The sequence below is a fragment of the Budorcas taxicolor genome, chromosome 19 (assembly GCF_023091745.1).
Source record: "Budorcas taxicolor isolate Tak-1 chromosome 19, Takin1.1, whole genome shotgun sequence".
NCBI classification, from domain to species: Eukaryota; Metazoa; Chordata; class Mammalia; order Artiodactyla; family Bovidae; genus Budorcas; species Budorcas taxicolor.
Window position 1 is genome coordinate 5,659,881 of NC_068928.1, and position 17,778 is coordinate 5,677,658.

Here is a 17,778-nt window from a genome sequence, read left to right on the forward strand (position 1 = left end):
AAAATCCCATGGACGGAGGAGCCTGATGGGCTGCAGTCCATGGGGTCACTGAGGGTCAGACAGGACTTCACTTTCACTTTTCACTTTCATGCACTGGAGAAGGAAATGGCAACCCACTCCAGTGTTCTTGCCTGGAGAATCCCAGGGACAGGGGAGCCTGGTGGGCTGCCATCTATGGGGTTGCCTGGAGTCAGACACAACTGAAGTGACTTAGCAGCAGCAAGGATCCTTCTGGTTTTAAACTCTGATCTTTAAATGTGAGGAAACTAATACTCATCTCATCACTAGCAGAATCCCAAATCCTGCTTTTAAATAAAGCCTATCTTTTTAATGTTAGATTGTCCAAATAGCTTGAGATTGCTTTGAACATTCTATAAAACCAAAAATTACCTTCTAATATTACACTAAATCACTTTTGGTCTGTTCTAAACCCTCCTTTCTGGCCCTTAGGGGTTGTGTGGAATCCATTTCATAAGCAACTAAATAGTGTGCTCTACCTTTGTAGTCCCCCAAATTAACTCTTTTTACTCAAAGGATGATTGCTTTTATGTTCTTGTTGGGAGGTGAGGGACCACTGTATTCTTTGGAAAGCATTTAATAGCTAATAAGCAGCAACATATGTGAGTTTTGTTTGAGTAGATACACTGGATCTAATTCTGAAAGTTGAACTTCGCAAAACAGTAACCCGAGCTGTAATATACCTGCACTATAGCGGCAGTGATCCTAATTTTTAGCCATTCTCACATGCATCATCTCATTCACCTATCACTACAGCCCACCAGTTGGGCATTACCATTCTCGTTTTAGTGATGAGGAAACTGAGGCTACATGAGGCTAGGTTGCAGGGCTGGGACTGAAAACCCAACTGATGAATCCAAGCCCAGGGTCCTGCCCACCACTCCGCAGCTGCAGTGCAGAACAGGCGTCAGGGTTCCACACTGTCAGTCCTAGGGAAGCAATGTGGGTTTGTTTGGTTGTTGGCTGGTTGGGTTTTATTTCGGCTGCGCAGCAAGGCTTGCAGGATCCCTAATCAGGGAATGAACCTGGGGCTCCAACAGTGAGGGTGCAGAGTCCTAACCAGTGAGCTGCCAGGGAATTCCCAGCAATGTGGTTTTGTCTGTCTTCTGAACAAAGATGCGCTTTTAAAAGATACACATGGGGGTCCTCAAACTCCTTCCAATCCACAGAAAATTTCCTGAACAATGGGACAGCTGAGTCCACCAGGAAGGGAAATGCCCATTCTTCGCCTCAGTCGCCCAAAGCATGCCGGCATGACAGGCCAACCCGAACCAATGATTCTGTGTGACCTGTTGAAACAGCTGCCATTCATGGTACCTTAAGTGGCTCTTTTTCCACGCTACAATGTGAAATACTGTGGAAACGATGAAGAGGGCACAGAGGCCCATTCCATAAATCCAAGCTGTTATCTTTTCCCAGCAGTCATCAGAGAGCCGGTGAAGGAGGGCACTGCCCACAATGGCTGGAACAATGAGGAACTGAGAGAGAGGGAAAGAAAAATAAATATTCAGTAAAACGCTGAATTGAGAACTGTTAAAAATACCCAGGTTTCGAGGAACAACTTTAGGAAGGTCACTTTAAAACACTCATCTCCTTTCCTGGATAGTTAGAACAAGAACCAGATGAAGCTGATGTTTTGCTGCGCTAAGAACAGGTGCTGTGATTAGGGCCCAGAGCCTCTGCCCGCAAGTGGGGACACAGTCAGGCAACAAGATTACTCAACAGACATCCTCTATCCTAATTTTGCTACCAAACACATACCCACATTTCCCAGGGATGACTTGATCTTTAGATCGTCTTTCCCGTTTCCTCAAAGTGCTACTGAAAGCCCAAATTTCAGCAAAGGGTAACTAAATGAATCAAATCAGTGTGTATAACGCACATACCACACTCAAATCATCTGTCCAATCATATGTCCCCATTTCTAGTTGGGATGTCTACATTCCACCAGTTTGGGGACTACTGTAGAATGAAAGTGGTGAAAAGGTCTTTGGGTTATCTCATTTTCTGAGATTCATTTACCTGTTTGGCTGTGCCAGATCTTGGCTGCAGCATGTGAGATCTAGTTTCCCAACCAAGGACTGAACTCAGGTGCCCTGCACTGGGAGGATGGAACCTCAGACATGGGGCCACCAGGGAAGTTCCCAGGTTATTTCATTTTTAACAGCACCTTTCAAGTAGACAAAGGTAATCCACTCCTACAGAGTCAAATGATTTTAAGAGACTAGAATCTTAAGGGGGAATTTTGCTTTTACACTATATTTTATACTACATATGGACGCAAAGTGCAAAGTCTAGTCATAACAGTATGACTAATAAACATTTTATAATAATAGAAATCGACAGAAGAAATAAACTACTTTATTAGATACCAGAATAAACATACCTGGCAAAGAATGCAAACTTTAGAAATCTCATCTACTTTTGTCTCCAACACCTGCGTTTTCTCTCTTGCAACAGAATATTAAATCCTCCAGATAGGATCAGCACTGAATTTCAATGCTGGTTACAATGGCTTAGAACAAAATGTGATAATTAAGGACAACAAAGTAAGTTTTTCATAAAACAAAATTTATTTTGAGATTATGTCCTTTCTATTTTTTTTTATGTTAAAGTATCTTCCTGTTAATGAAAATTAGATGGAAGTTTTTCGTTTTGTCGTTTTTAGAAATTTTAATGCTCTCTGGAATCCAAAAATCAGGGATACAGTTTAATAAGTTTAGTAAGATGACATTTTCTGTTCTGAAAAAATTAATGTGTATGTTTTGTCAGTTTTCCCTTAACTTTGGTTTATATAAGTGTTCCTGATGACCATCCAGGAGAGATAAACTAAAGGATTATTCAGGTCTATTTCAAGAAAATATTATTCTTAAAGGTGACCTGTGCATCTCAACAACCAAACAATTATATTTAAATGCTCAGTATTATGCTGAATAATAAGCACTTCACTGGTTACTTTTATAGGTCAGTATTTTGAAAACTATCAGGACACTATTTTTCTAACTTTTATCAGTACTTTGCAGTTGGTAAATGGATACAATGATGGATATATACTGGAACAATAAGTGAAAGAAATGGCCATATAAGCTGTCATTCAAACTTTATATCCCTTATATCCTAATCCTGACCTAGATTTAAATACATACACACACATACTTATTTTCTTAAGGGCCTGTGGACAATTATCTTAAATAACTTTACTTTTAGCTCTGTTAAATCCATCAGACATTCAGTTAAGAATAAAAAATGGAAACAACCCAAATGTCTACCAAAAGATGAATGGATAAAGAAGGTGGGATATGTATAAACATACACACATACATACATATATACATACACACGCACGTAACAGAATATTACTCAGTCCTAAAAAAATGAAATATTGCCAATTTGCAGCAATATGGAGGGACCTAGAGATTATCATACTAAGTGAAGTAAGTGAAAGAAATATATGATATCATTTATATGTGAAATCTAAAAAATAAAATGAATGAATCTATATACAAAGCAGAAACAGACTCACAGACATGGAAAATAAACATGACAACCAAAGGGGAAGGGGAGTGGGGGAAGGAAGGGGGATAAATTAGCACTATGGGATTAACAAATACACACTACTAGACAAAATAGAAAAGCTCAAATTTTACTGTATAGCAGAGGGAACTATATTCAATATCTTATAATAACCTATAATGAAAAAGCTGGCTTAAAAGTCAACAGTCAAAAAATGAATATCATGGCATCTGGTCCCATCACTTCATAGCAAATAGAAGGAGAAAAAGTGGAAACAGGGACAGATTTTATTTTCTTGGTCTCAAAATCACTGCGGACAGTGAATGCAGTCAGATTTAAGACACTTGTGCCTTGGAAAGAAAGCTATGACGAATCTAGACAGTATTAAAGAGCAGAGACATCACTTTGCCGACAAAGGTCCGTATAATCAAGGCTATGGTTTTTCCAGTAGTCATGTATGGATGTCAGAGTTGGACCATAAAGAAGGCTGAGCACTGAAAAATAGATGCTTTCAAACTGTGGTACTGGGTAAGACTCTTCAGAGTCCCTTATACTGTAAGGAGATCAAACCAGTCAATCCTAAAAGAAATCAATCCTGAATATTCATTGGAAGGACTGATGCTGAAACTGAAGCTGCATACCTTGGCTACCTGATGCGAAGAGCCAACTCATTGAAAAAGACCCTGATGTTGGGAAGACTAAAGGGCAAAGAAGAGTGGCAGAGGATGAGATGGCCAGACGGCATCACTGACTCAACAGACATGAATGTGAGCAAACTCTGGGAGACGGTGAAGGACAGGGAAACCATGGGGTCACAAGGAGTCAGACACAACTCAGTGACTGAACAACAACAAATGAAAAGTAATCAGAAAAATGTGTATATGTATATATATACAAAGAAACTGTCATAATATTTTAAATCAACTACACTTCAATTAAAAAAAAGAATAAAAGATGGCTATCTAAAAAGTACAGCTAACAATCAAATTAGGCTGTGCATGACTCTAAACATTTTGACCCTCTGGTGTTGTGAAGCTCACTTCACAAAGTGTGTGTCATTAATGCAAAGACAGGGGTCAGCTCAAGTCTAGAGAATTTCACCAAATCCTTCCTGCCCTGAGAATGTCCACTAGTGAGGTTACTCCAAATTTCATTACTGAAGAAGCCCTTTAACGGAATCCAGGGCAAGCATGTACAAACAAAGTAGATAGGAACTCTTTTCTGAAGAAAAAATATTCAGCAAGATTTCAGCATTTTAATTATTTACATAAAAATCTTTTGAGCACCTAAAGAAAAAGGACAGTGATAAAAGAGAATAACATTTTGATACCACAAATAACAATTGAATTCTACTACTATAATACTAGGGGCATGGCAACCCACTCCAGTATTCTTGCTTGGAGAATTCCACGGACAGAAGAGCCTGGTGGGCTTCAGTCCATGGAGACTCAGAGAGTCGGACACAACTGAGTGACTAACACTTTCCCTTCACTTCTCTATAATACACAGAACTATTACTTGAGAAAGTTTGATTTCTGCTAAGCAATGACCAGACAGCATTGTTCCACTAGAGTTCAAGGGAATCTACCAAAAACTAGTTTATTGCAGGTTTACTTGGCATCACGTTCCTTTATAGAAATCAGACTATTCTTTGCAGAAGGGGCTTAAAGAAATGAAAAGGCACAGCTTGAATTCAAGCAAATTTTATTCCAGTAATATTTATGTGTAACCTACCTACATATTATACTAACACTGTCTAAAATAACTGAATTAGCCTGTTCTAAACACTCTTCACTAAAGAGATAAACTGATCTACTCTATCTCTTATCTTCAGACTATATACCAGCCACCACTTTCCCCTCAAAAAATTTCACTGGATGCAATTTTCAAAGGGAATAGTGAAATCATAGATAAAAGGAAGTTTATAATGACACAAGAAAATGCCAATAAAATGAAATCAATAGGGCAACTATGAAAATACACACATTAACACAAACCCTGGGCTTCCCTGGTGGGTCAGATGGTAAAGAGTCTGCCTGCAATGCGGGAGACCTGAGTTCAGTCCCTGGGTCAGAACGATCCCCTGGAGAAGGAAAAGGCAACCCACTCCAGTATTCTTGCCTGGAAAATTCCATGGACGGAGGAGTCTGGCGGGCTACAGTCCATGGTGTCACAAAGAGTCGGACATGACTGAGCAACTTCACTTTCTAGGTAGTTTTGCTTTTCTTATGTATTCTTCAGTATTTTCCATTTTTCTTAAAATGAACATGCTTTGCTTTTAGAAGGAAGAAAAAACTGAATTCAGGAATTAAACTTTTCTTCTACAGTAAGGACTAACATCTGCTCTGAGAAGAAATGACGATCGTGGGGATGGGAAGGATGTGGCTACCTGTTTTAGGAGATCACTGAGGGGAAAAAAAATCTTTCTCAGCAAATGGTGAACACTTCTTGCTAAATGAACACAGCTGACTGTCTTGAAAAGGTAATTTATTTCACTCTAGGGGTGACAGTCTTTATAAATAATTTCCTTTGGTTTTTCTTATAACTAAACACATTTTCTTTCAAAGAAGGTCTTATCTGAGAAGGCAAATTCAGGATCAACAGAGCTGACTGTAGGTCAGAGCACTCAAAGTATCCGACAGGCTCACAGTTTCTGGTGACATGACCTAGTACTGATACGAGGTCAGGAAAGGTCACAGGGATGGCTGAACCGGATTGACGGGGTTGGGATTAACAGATGATCGCCCTTTCTTCCCACCAAAGCGCTCGGGAAGCACGGAAAAGGCAGGAAGCTTGTACTCACTGCATGTGTGTAACAGTTAGCAGCATGTTCGTAACAAGTCGGCTTGTAGCGGCCATTGGCAGGGGCCCGGTGGTTCATGAACCTGTAGAGACGAAGACATCCCGTGAGAAAAGCTCGGAGTGTGTAAAGAACGGTGGGAAAGCTCGTCAGAGTTTGCCTGGTCTATTCTAACTGAAGAGCTGACTACTGGAAATACCTAGTTACTGGAACAAAACCGAAGCCACAGAGCTGTTGTAAACTGAACCAAAGCCTTGGTCTAAAGTGCATGCCCTAGTTAACCGGATTCAATATTCTTTCCGTTCATTCAAAAAAAAACCTTCTACCAACCAAAAGCAAACAAAGCTCATGTCTATCCCCTTCAACTGGTACCCTTCAACTGGGATACTTAAAAAAAAATGGCACAACCAAATCTGAAATTAAAAAAAAAAAAATCAAGGTCATTTTCCTAAACTTTACAAATACCAGTAACCAACATTTAATGTGAATTCAATGCATTTGAAAGTTCCTATTTTGTCTCTCAAAATGTACAAAGCTTTATACATGTAGATCTTTAAACGCTCCATCCCATTATTAGCAGGGCTGCCAAACTAGTTTCCCTGTATTGCATTAGCTGTTCCGGCATCAGACAGCTTAAATAAATGATACTTGGCTGCCTCCAGGCCACTTGAAACAAGAGGTTCATTTTCACCTGCATTCTTCCTGAATTAAAAGAGTTTGCTTCAAAATCTAAATATGTGACCAGTGCCTGACACATTGGCCAGAACTTTCACAGGTGCCTGTGCTTAGTCGTGTCTCTTTGTGACCCCATGCACTGTAGCCCTCAGGCTCCTCTGTCCATGGAATTTTCCGGGCAAGAATACTGGGGCAGGTTGCCAGGATCTTCCCAACCCAGGAACTGAACCCACGTCTCTTGCCTCTCCTGTACTGGCAGGTGAACTGTTTATCACTGAGCCACCTGGGAAGCCCTAAAGTGCGTCTGTATCTAAACACCAACATTTGGCATGTGTCCCTGACCCGCCTCCTGAGAAACCTGCATGCAGGTCAGGAAGCAAGTTAGAACTGGACATGGAACAACAGACTGGTTCCAAATAGGAAAAGGAGTACGTCAAGGCTGTATATTGTCACCCTGCTTATTTAACTTCTATGCAGAGTACATCATGAGAAACGCTGGGTTGGAAGAAGCACAAGCTGGAATCAAGATTGCCGGGAGAAATATCAAGAACCTCAGATATGCAGATGACACCACCCTTATAGCAGAAAGTGAAGAGGAACTAAAAAGCCTCTTGATGAAAGTGAAAGAAGAGAGTGAAAAATTTGGCTTAAAGCTCAACGTTCAAAAAACGAAGATAGTGGCATCTGGTCCCATCACTTCATGGCAAACAGATGGGGAAACAGTGGAAACAGTGTCAGACTTTATTTTTTGGGGCTCTAAAATCACTGCCGATGGTGATTGCAGCCATGAAATTAAAAGACGCTTACTCCTTGGAAGGAAAGTTATGACCAACCTAGATAGCATATTCAAAAGCAGAGACATTACTTTGGCAACAGAGGTCCACCTAGTCAAGGCTATGGTTTTTCCAGTGGTTATTTATGGATGTGAGAGTTGGACTGTGAAGAAAGCTGAGCACTGAAGAATTGATACTTTTGAACTGTGGTGTTGGAGAAGACTCTTGAGAGTCCCTTGGACTGCAAGGAGATCCAACCAGTCCATTCTAAAGGAGATCAGTCCTGGGTGTTCACTGGAAGGAGTGATGCTGAAGCTCAAACTCCAGTACTTTGGCCACCTCATGCGAAGAGCTGACTCACTGGAAAAGACTCTGTGATGCTGGGAGGGATTGGGGGCAGGAGGAGAAGGGGACGACAGAGGATGAGATGGCTGGATGGTATCACCGACTCAATGGACATGAGTTTGAGTGAACTCCGGGAGCTGGTGATGGACAGGGAGGCCTGGTGTGCTGCAATTCATGGGGTCGCAAAGGGTCGGACACGACTGAGACTGAACTAAACTGAACTGATGGTCTATACCATACAGATGGACATACGTCCATGTTCCATTCCCTCTCTGGGCTAATTTTGTGGCAACAAGCAAAGCAGTGCAAAGCTCCAGTACCACTGGGCATGAAAGAGAAACAGCTGCCTTCTACTTCAGTGTGTGGGTGAGGATCCCCCCAGCCCTAGTTCACACCCTTGCCATGTTTGACCAAGGAGTCTGGCTTAATCTGTGTGTTCTTTGGAAGCAGTGAGATATAAGCTCAGGAAGATAAAAAGGCAGCTGTCTGAAAGAAGCAGATGCAGAGAACACAGTGGTAATAAAGCCCTGCTGGCTTTCAGGTCTGAGAGCCCTGGTGGCATTCAGGTCTGAGCATTCAAGCAGCATTCCTGGGCCTGGGGCCTGCAAGATGTCAACAGGCTTTACACAATAGTGTAGGTTTTTGCTTGAGTTAGTTTAAGGGGGTGTGGGTAGGAGGAGGAGACTTTGTTACTCATCACTAATGAGATCTGACTAGTAATGTCTTATCAATTAACATGATGGAAAAACGGTACCAGGCTAAACCAAATGGCACAGACAGGTTGCCAAAAACTGACTAAAACATGTGGCCAAGCAATTCCAAACAGTGTCCAGTTTATGAACAAAAGACCAGCCAACACTTTCTCCTCAAATTAAAGAAGGGCCTGGTATCCCTAGAGCAAATGAGTAAAGATCAAGTGGCAGTCCCTGCCAACCCGACATAGAAAGTTCGAGTGGAAGATCCCCTAGGGAATGGATTTGGCACTATGAAGACACCTCCCCTGGAATACCAATGGGCAGATACCTAACTGACATGCAAAAGATACACATACTGAATAGGATTCATCACATGGCTTGGAAACTGTTAGAGAGAAATGTACAGTTAACAGCTTCAGAATTATTCCAAGATATTCTCACACATAGATAAATAAATCTTTTCTCCCCTGACAATCCTTTAAATAATTTCACTAATTTCCTAAGGGACTAGAGTGTTGCTATACGGCAGTTATTAGTAAAAAGGAAAATAATTACACTCTTGGGAAGGAGGCTTTAAAAGTGTCCCCAGCATTCAAGGGCCTACCAGATGATCAGCCTGAGACATAACGACAGGGCTGTAAGTAGCATACCCCATTAGGAATTGTAAAGGGTAAAGAGTAAGGCTCCACGGTGGCTGAGGGTAGATTAAATTGCAAGCACTCTGTGCAGGGCACGCTCAGGAGGGTTTGTCCACCCACCACCAGCCTGCAGGCTAAAATAGCAATTTGTATCTCTGGCAGCCCAATCTAAAAATAGTCAGGCTATAACACAGAGACAGGGATAGACTTTAAAAGCAAGGAAGCTGAGTGGCCATGTGTTTAACATGTTTGTGCCCACCTGGAATCACTCAGGTTAAAAAAAAAACTCAGAAGTTGCAGAGAAAAATATTCCTCCCATGTGACTTAAGGTAGTTTCTCTTTAAGGGTAGGGGCAAGATTCTGGCAATAAGGAAAGGGAAGAGCAAGTATGCCAGGCACCGTCTGGGGCCCCATGGATGGGATGGCACATGGTTCTGCCAGGAAATTTACATTTTTCCATTTCTCTCTGATACAATCATGTCTCCCATTGCCTCCTGAAGAAATCATTATGAAGAAATTAGTCACCCAAGACCTACATGAAAAGCAGATGTAAAATGCAAATAACCGCCCCCCCCAAACTGAGGCTATTCTCTTTGCCCCAAAAAGAATGAGGAAGGGTCTCAAGAGTTATGGGAAACAGCACCCACTTAGGCAAGACACTTCCACTTAAAGCAAAGCCGTCCTGATGGTCATCCAATGCTAGAAAACATTCTAACACTGGGTGTGTTGCCCATGCCGCAACAACAGAAGCCCCCCAACCAAGTGTCACAACTAGAGAAAGTCAAAGCGTGCATGCTAAGTCCCTTCAGTTGTCCGGACTCTGTGACTCTATAGACCATAGCCCGCCAGGCTCCTCTGTCCATGGGATTCTCCAGGCAAGAATACTGGAGTGGGTCGCCATGTCCTCCTCCAGGGCATCTTTCTGACCCAGAGACTGAACCCATGTCTCTTAAGTTTCCTGCACTGGTAGGTGGGTTCTTTACCAGTAGTGTCTCATGGGAAGCCTGGAGGAAGCCCCTGTGCCTCAAGAAAGGGCGCACATGCTACAGCGAAGATACAGCACAGCCTCCCCACCATCACCCCAAATTTTTAGTCCAAAACAGTGCCTAAGGTCTGAAGGCAAATCCGCAACGCACCATCAGACCGCAGAGCCTGAGATCAAATCTCATAAGTTGTCCTAAATTCCTCTGTGTTTCCCCATACTCCAAATGCAAGTACTGTCTGCGCTATCTTCAAAATATATTCCCAAACAGTCCCAGTCTCTACAGTTTCAAAGTTACTATCTTAAATCAAGACATCGACTCCTCTGGTCTGTAAACAAAGGCTCTGGTCTCCCTGCCTGCCCGCACATAGACTCTCTTTACCCAGCAGCCACGAGTCTGTTAACACCAGATCACGTCACACGTTAAGCCCAGCTTAAAACCTGTCTGGCTTCCCAAAGTGCTTGGGAACAGGGCCTTCTCTGCAGGCCACAAGCCCTCCCAACTTCTCCAGCCGGGGGCTCCCTTCCTCTCCTCTCCCCCTCAGGCCAATCACAGCCTTTCTGCTCCTCCAACCAACCAGGCCTGATCTGACTCAGAGCATCTGTGTTTGCTGTTTATGTCTGCCCAGAACATTCTCCTCCAGTGTGCCCAGCTCTCCTCTCACCTGTCAAACTCGGCTCAACCATCCTACCTAAAGTATCAATTCAGAAGAGCCCTTATCACAATTAGTAAGAACTGGACTTTTTGAACTTGTTTATTTCATCTTTCCCCACTGTAAAGTGAATTCCATGAAGGCTGCCTTGTCTATCTTTTCATTTCCAGTCCCAACACAAAGTCCAGCTGATTGTTGGAGATTAATAAATAAGTGTTGAATGAGAATAAAAAGACAGACATTTTGCCTGCTGTTGAAGTATTTTATTATCCTAACAGAGAGATCCTGTCGTCAGTTAGTTTCACTGGGGATTTCTATATGCAACAAAAACAGGCAGTCTTAGACCCAAGAGAATCCTCAAACTTGTGAGGACAAAATGGACAAAGGACAAGACCATGAACATTTCAGGGGCTCCTTCAACATCATTCGATGGGGCAACAGAACTGATCCCTACATAGAACCCTACTATTAATATTAGCTGTCCTGTATGAATAAGCATGATGTCTAGGAAAAAGTGTCTGCGGCCAGAGGTCGTGATAGTGGTGGCAGACACTTAACTTAATTACTAAGTAAGGGAAGTGGCACATATAAAGAAACAACTTCAGTGTTCACTGAATCGGTGTATGACTCGATGCTCTGAGAACTTGGAACAAAAAGGCGACAGGCGGCACTGCAACACTCCCTAATGCTTTAGAATAAGACCCCTTACCACACTCTCGATTTGAAACTAACCAGTGGTCACCAGGCTGGAGCTAAGGAAAACGGTATCCTTTTCCTTGGATTTCTGGTTGCCAGGCTAGAGAAACGAGCACACACCAACAGGACACTTTAGAAGCTCTGGGTTCTAGGCCTCTGTGCTATCACACAGATGTGTGTGGGCGGGGAGACAGAGGTAAATGGCTGCATGAGTGGTGGAAAGAGACATGAACCCTTCTGTCTGCCCCGTTCTAGCTGTGTGATGATGGCAGGCTCTCTTTTATTCTCTAAAGCTCTTCTATTAAATGGGTAAAAAGTTTGCCTTTCAGGGTTACAGTTAGGGATGAGATGAGTTACCTACAAATACCCAGCTACTGCCTGGTACCAATAGGCACTCAATTAATGTTAGCAAGTGTTCTAATCAGTTAGAGATGCTGTGAAAGGGAGAGAATGATTCTGTGCAGTGCGGAGGTGGAATCAAGTGTAAAAGGGATACAGCACAAAAGATAAAAGGTGTCCCAGTAGGATTTTTCACATCCTAAGATTTTTGAGAAGCCATGCCTGCATAAAGCCCTCCACTTACTACACCAGGTTAGGTGTCCTTACAGCTCTTCTCCACATGGCAGAGCTCTGGAAGTTGATCCAAAGCCACAGTGACCGCCAAGTTTCCATTATGAACAAACCAGCAGGGTGTTCAAGTTTTCTTATAAGTTAGACATAGCCACAAAGGATGGCCTAATGAAATGTTTTTACTGCAGTCAAATGCTCTTCAATGGAGTCCTGGTGAATCTATCAGAAGGAACACATGGGGTCAAAGATAAGTGTGTTCCTCTCTCTAGTTCCTCTGTCATTTACAACCTGTAACTATCCTAAATGCTCACAAGATGGATAACACAGCTTTTAAGAGATGCAGAACAGTACTCTCAATATGTTAATGTACAGACCACAATATATTACTTATCTGCAGACTTTATTTCTAAGTTCAAATTGATTTACAGAAATATCTTTCCAAACAAGAAATTATGGGATCATTCACTCTGCAAAGAAAATCAGGGCAGGTCTAGATGTCATCAAGGAAATAACTTAAATATCCACTGACATTGTGTAGTTGCTGCGGAAATTACAATGTCTATGCTATACCAAAAGAAAATGCCTGTATTTTTAATTTTTAAATGAATGGAGTAGAGCGCAAAATGACATTACAACTGTGATAATAAGGACTGGACAGATCAGTGTCCAGCAAAAAAGAAGAGTTCAATCAGCTGAGATGGTAGGATCTTAAATAAAGATGTGTTTGTTTTTCATTTCTCTTAATACTGCTAATGTTTGCACAACAAACAATAACACAAGTTCCTTTTTTTCCTTCTTTTTCGGGAGAAGAACTAGAAGGATAGAAAACAAATAGAACTCTTTAATCTAACAAAAACCGGTAAATGCACAGAAGACTGCCACTGTTCCCGGAAAACAGGAAGAGCACAGATGTGCAGAGAAGTAAAACCAAATTAAACAAACCACACATACAGGGTTTTGCCAACCATTGCTGAACCTGGTGTTACATCCTCCCTTAAAGCCCCTCCAGTCCTCATGGCTGACTTCATGTTCTAAAGCCGGAACATCACGGTTCCTTTTTGCCTTTGGAAGAACTGATATGATGTTCCCATTAAGCGAACACTGCCAGGCATTCAACACACTGAGTGATAAGCAATGTTCAAAAGTTAATCCAAGTCTTCACTCTGATCACCCCAACTCTCTCTATGCAAATGTCGCTCTGGAGAAGGATGAGACCAGCAGAATAGGTGAGAGGGTTTCTAGGGATTAAAGCATTGGAAAGGAGAAAAAAAAACGTACTTCAAAATCTTGTAATAAAAAGCAATGCCTAAAAACGCAACAAAAACCTTCAGAGATTTCATGCTTTTTTTTTTTTTTCAAATTCTACTGCACACTAACCTAGCCTGCTCAGGGTGAAGGCCTGGGAGTGGGGATGTCTGCCTGATTCAGACAAAGGGATGGAGAGTTACCACAACCACACGAGAGGTGAACTTTCACCCACTTACACGAAAGAGAATTAGGGGAAAAAAAAAAAAAAACCAAAAACGCAGAGCTTCCTCTCGAATTATGGCCAGCCTCCATTCATTGCTAGATGGCAGGGACCTGGAGTCAGGATTAAGGCCACGGTGTCTCCGTAGGCTGGCGTTCCCACCCGCTCTCCAGCCAAACAGCTTCCGGGGGGCCTCCTCGGTTCCTCGTTCTCAGGCGCCTCAACTGCAGGTTTTACCGCCCAGAAGCTAACCTGCCCCGGCGCGGTGACCCAAAAATAGCACACGCTGGGGCTCTAAGCCCGAGAACCCCGCAGGCAAGGCTAAACCGGCGGAGCCTGCCTCAGTTTCCCCCACCGCACGGCCGTTCAAAGACAAGCGCCGGAAACCCCCAGCACCCCTGCGGGGCAACCTGGCTCGGGTCCGGGCGCCTCCGGGGTCCCCCAAGCCTGGTAAGGGGTGCAGGCCAAGGCTGGGGTCGGAAGATCCGGGGCCGGGGCCCGCGGCTGGCGTTCAGGTCCCCGGAGCAAGCGAGAGGCTGTCCCTGCAGGGCAAAGCTGGGCGGGCAATCGACGCCCCGGGGAAGGCAACCGGGGTCCGAGGGCTGGGGACTACAGCCTGCAGCGAGCAGCGGGAACCCGGGCCGGCGCGAGACCCGCTCCCGGAGCGGGGGCGCCCGGGGACGGCTGGGCGGGGAGCCCCGGGAGCACGAGAGGACCGGGCGGGGCGCCGGGCCCCACACGGGCGGAGGCGGGCCCGGGACCCGGTGCCGGCGCAGGCGGCGGGCCCGGGGCGCTGCCCTCTCACCGCTGGAATCGACTCTGGAACCGCATCGATGCTCCTGCTCCTCCGCGGGGGCCGCGAGCTCCGTCTCGTCAGCGGCGGCGTCCGAGCGCGCGGCCCGCAGGAGCTGGGGTGGCTCCGGGGGCCGCCGCGGGCCCGGCGGACCGCTGGACCGGGCAGCGCAGAAGGGGCCGGGCCGGGGGTCGGGACCGGGCCAGAGCCAGACCGGGCGCCTGGGGGCGGGAGGGAGGCCCTTAAACGGCCCGGCCGCCTCCCGCCGCCTCCCGCTGCCCGGCCCTGTCGCCCCCGGCAGGGAGGCCCCGCCCCGCCCGGCGCCTGGACCCGCCCCCCGCTGCCCGCGCCCCGCCCTCCTGCGTGCTCCCGTGGCCGCCCGCTCGTCACCGCGTCCAGGGGCCAATCAGCGCGCGAGGGGAGCCGCAGCCGCGCTGCCATTCATTCCCGCTGGGGCAGGCGAGGGGCGGGGCCTCCCGGCCGGGGGCCGGGATACAGAAGGGGCGTGGTCTCCCGGCGGGGCGGAGCCAGAGGGCGGTTCACGGCTTGAGGGGTGGAGTTGGAGCGAGAAGATAGAAGGGCCCGATGACAGGAAGAAAAAAGGTAAAGGAGGATGTGAGGCACGGCTCTTGAAAGCGACTGTGGTGAAAACAGCAACAAACCAGGACCTCTGTCTGTGTTCTAGTCCTGACTCTGTGTCTTTCGTTCTTTAGCATTCGTTTCTTCATCCTTCCGTTGGTTTATTGCTTTATCATTTTCAAGGTCAGCTACCCTGAGGCTCTTATGCGAGGTTCTGGGGTAGATTTTTTTTTTTTTTTGGGTCATTTTATTTATTTATTTTTATTATTAAAAAAATTTTTTTTTACTTTACAGTATTGTATTGGTTTTGCCATACATTGACATGAATGTAGGAATGCTTACATGCAGTCCTTTCATTTATTTGCTTAATCCAAGAAACTTCTAAATAAACCAAAAAGTAGATTTGAATCAGGGTCCTGTGGGAAAAATCTAATTCAGAGGGCTTCCTGTAAGAGGTTCAAAGAATATTTAATGAATGACGATTTTTTTGTTGTTGTTTTGGGGTAGAGTTTTTGAGATGAACCAAGCTATGTACAATTTTTAATCATCGTCAAAACCCTCAATGATAGTTTGTTTTTCAATTTTTATATATTTATTTATTTAGTGCTGGGTCTTCATTGCAGTGCAGGCTTTCTCTCATTGCCCTGAGTGGGGGCCTACTCTCTAGTTGTGTGAGAATTTCTCATGTTGGGGAGCGTGGGCCCTAGGGTACATGGGCTTTAGTAGTTTCTGCCCATAGGCTCAGAAACTTGTGGCGCATGGGCTTAGTTGCTCCGTGACAGGTGGGAACTGACACGGATCAGGGATGGAACCCATGTATCTTGCACTGACAAGCGAATTCTTATCACTGAACCACCAGGGAAGACCCTGGTTTTATTTTTTCTTTAATTTTTTTTTTTTTTCCTCCCAGCTGCATCACATGGCCTGTGGGGTTCTTATTCCCCAACCTGAGATCAAACCTGTGCCCCTGCAGTGGAAGCCAGGAGTCCCAAACCACCAGACCTCTAGGGAAGTTCCAAATGGCTGATTTCTTGATTCCTTCCCTAGAGATGGCTCCCTCCAGGTATCCTGTCCACACCATCACTGACACCCCAAACTTCAGGCTCTCAAGCGAACAGTAGGTCAGCCTATTAGAAGTGTTTAGTCGACAGGCAGTGGGGAACATTGGAAAGCTGAGAAGTAGTTCACCCAAAATTCTGGTTTCTTTTCCTTTAACACCTTCCAAGTTGGCTGGATCTAGAAGGGTGCTTTCCGTGGTTATTTTCATCAGTTTCCCAGGAGATAAGCATTTTCTTACTCATTTCACAGATAAGGAGTCTAAGAAGTTTAGAATCTTACCAAAGGCTAGGATTTGTTCCTAGCTTTGTCTAACATTAAAGCCTCAGATCCTTTCAGCCCCAAACAGCCTCTCCTATGTTGTAAAGTTGTATATTTCTTTAATTTTTTTTTCTAGAAGTCAGAAAAATGAGCATGGATTGAAGGTTTACTAAACTGCTCTGTCCAGCCACTGGGTTAAATGAATTGGTGGGGGAGGGAAAGGTCACAAAGGAAATAACTAATAAAAACAGATAAAAAAAATAATGATATGAAGTAACATAGAGAGGATTGAAAACTGAAGCAGCAGATGCTAGGTCACATCCAGCGATGGTTTAGGAATGTGCAGGAGACAGACGCTAAGTGTGGTGAGGCTAATTAGGAAATAGGATGCATGAGAGAAGGAAGTCTGGAGATGCATTTTTAAAGAGATGATGGGCATGACTTGGCACACATCCTTTTGTAAAGTATAATAGCTTGGAAAACATAGGAGATGTGGTCAGTATGGGGAAAACTTGTCAATGGCCACCTAGGTTTAGAAACATCATTATGGGTGGCATTTACCAAGGTGGGGGAAAATGAGTGAGATAAAAATTAGATCAAATCAGAATAAAATATCTTGACCTATAGTGATCTCTTCCACAGAAATATTGTAGGAATATAATACACAGGAATATTAATAAACTAAAAATGGCTTGTGTAAACAATATGATCACAAATTAAAATCAACCTCATTCTTGGTGACTCACCCAAGTAAAAGCAGTTCTCGAAAGATAAAAATAAAAACCATGAAAGAGTTTAGAATTAAACACCTGCCCCTCCTCCCTTTTTTACTGAGGTGTCCATTTGAATCTTTGTTGTTGTTTTCATCTTTTGAGGAGAAGTCCTGAGTATGTTTTCAGAAAAAGGTACCAGATTCAACTTAGAGATTAGCATTTTGAAGTGGAAGAAAACAGAGTTTTCACATTAGCAGGATGTGACATTTTTGTTGAGCTCAGAAATATACTAGTTCTTCTTTCTGGGAAACAGCAGACAACTATTTGCATAGCCTCTGCCTGGAAGAAAGGATTTGCAAAGGAGCAGATGCCAGCTGCAGAGGAATCTCTTGGGAGAACACCTGTCCTGCTTGCTGAGGGCCACAGAGTTCCTGACCGGATGCTGACCATGCTAGGAAGCACCTGAAACCTAGTCCTTCAGCTGCCATCATCTAATCAGAAAGTAGCAGCTCTGCTGCAGACTGGCCTCAGATGACCAAGGAGGTTGCCT

The 17,778-nt window shown here is 44.2% G+C and overlaps 1 protein-coding gene across 2 annotated transcripts in view; it reads right to left on the reverse strand.

Moving 5' to 3' along the window:
- Window positions 1-14,759, reverse strand: part of MMD (monocyte to macrophage differentiation associated) — a 39,988-nt gene extending 25,229 nt beyond the window's left edge. For both annotated transcript variants that reach the window (XM_052657393.1, XM_052657392.1), the window contains exons 1-3: window positions 14,632-14,759; window positions 6,335-6,416; window positions 1,336-1,496 (exon numbers count right to left, since the gene is read on the reverse strand). In XM_052657393.1, the coding sequence (XP_052513353.1) occupies window positions 1,336-1,496; window positions 6,335-6,416; window positions 14,632-14,657 (269 nt within the window). In that variant the 5' untranslated portion in view covers window positions 14,658-14,759. The remainder of the gene's footprint in view (window positions 1-1,335; window positions 1,497-6,334; window positions 6,417-14,631) is intronic.
- Window positions 14,760-17,778: the final 3,019 nt, after the last annotated feature.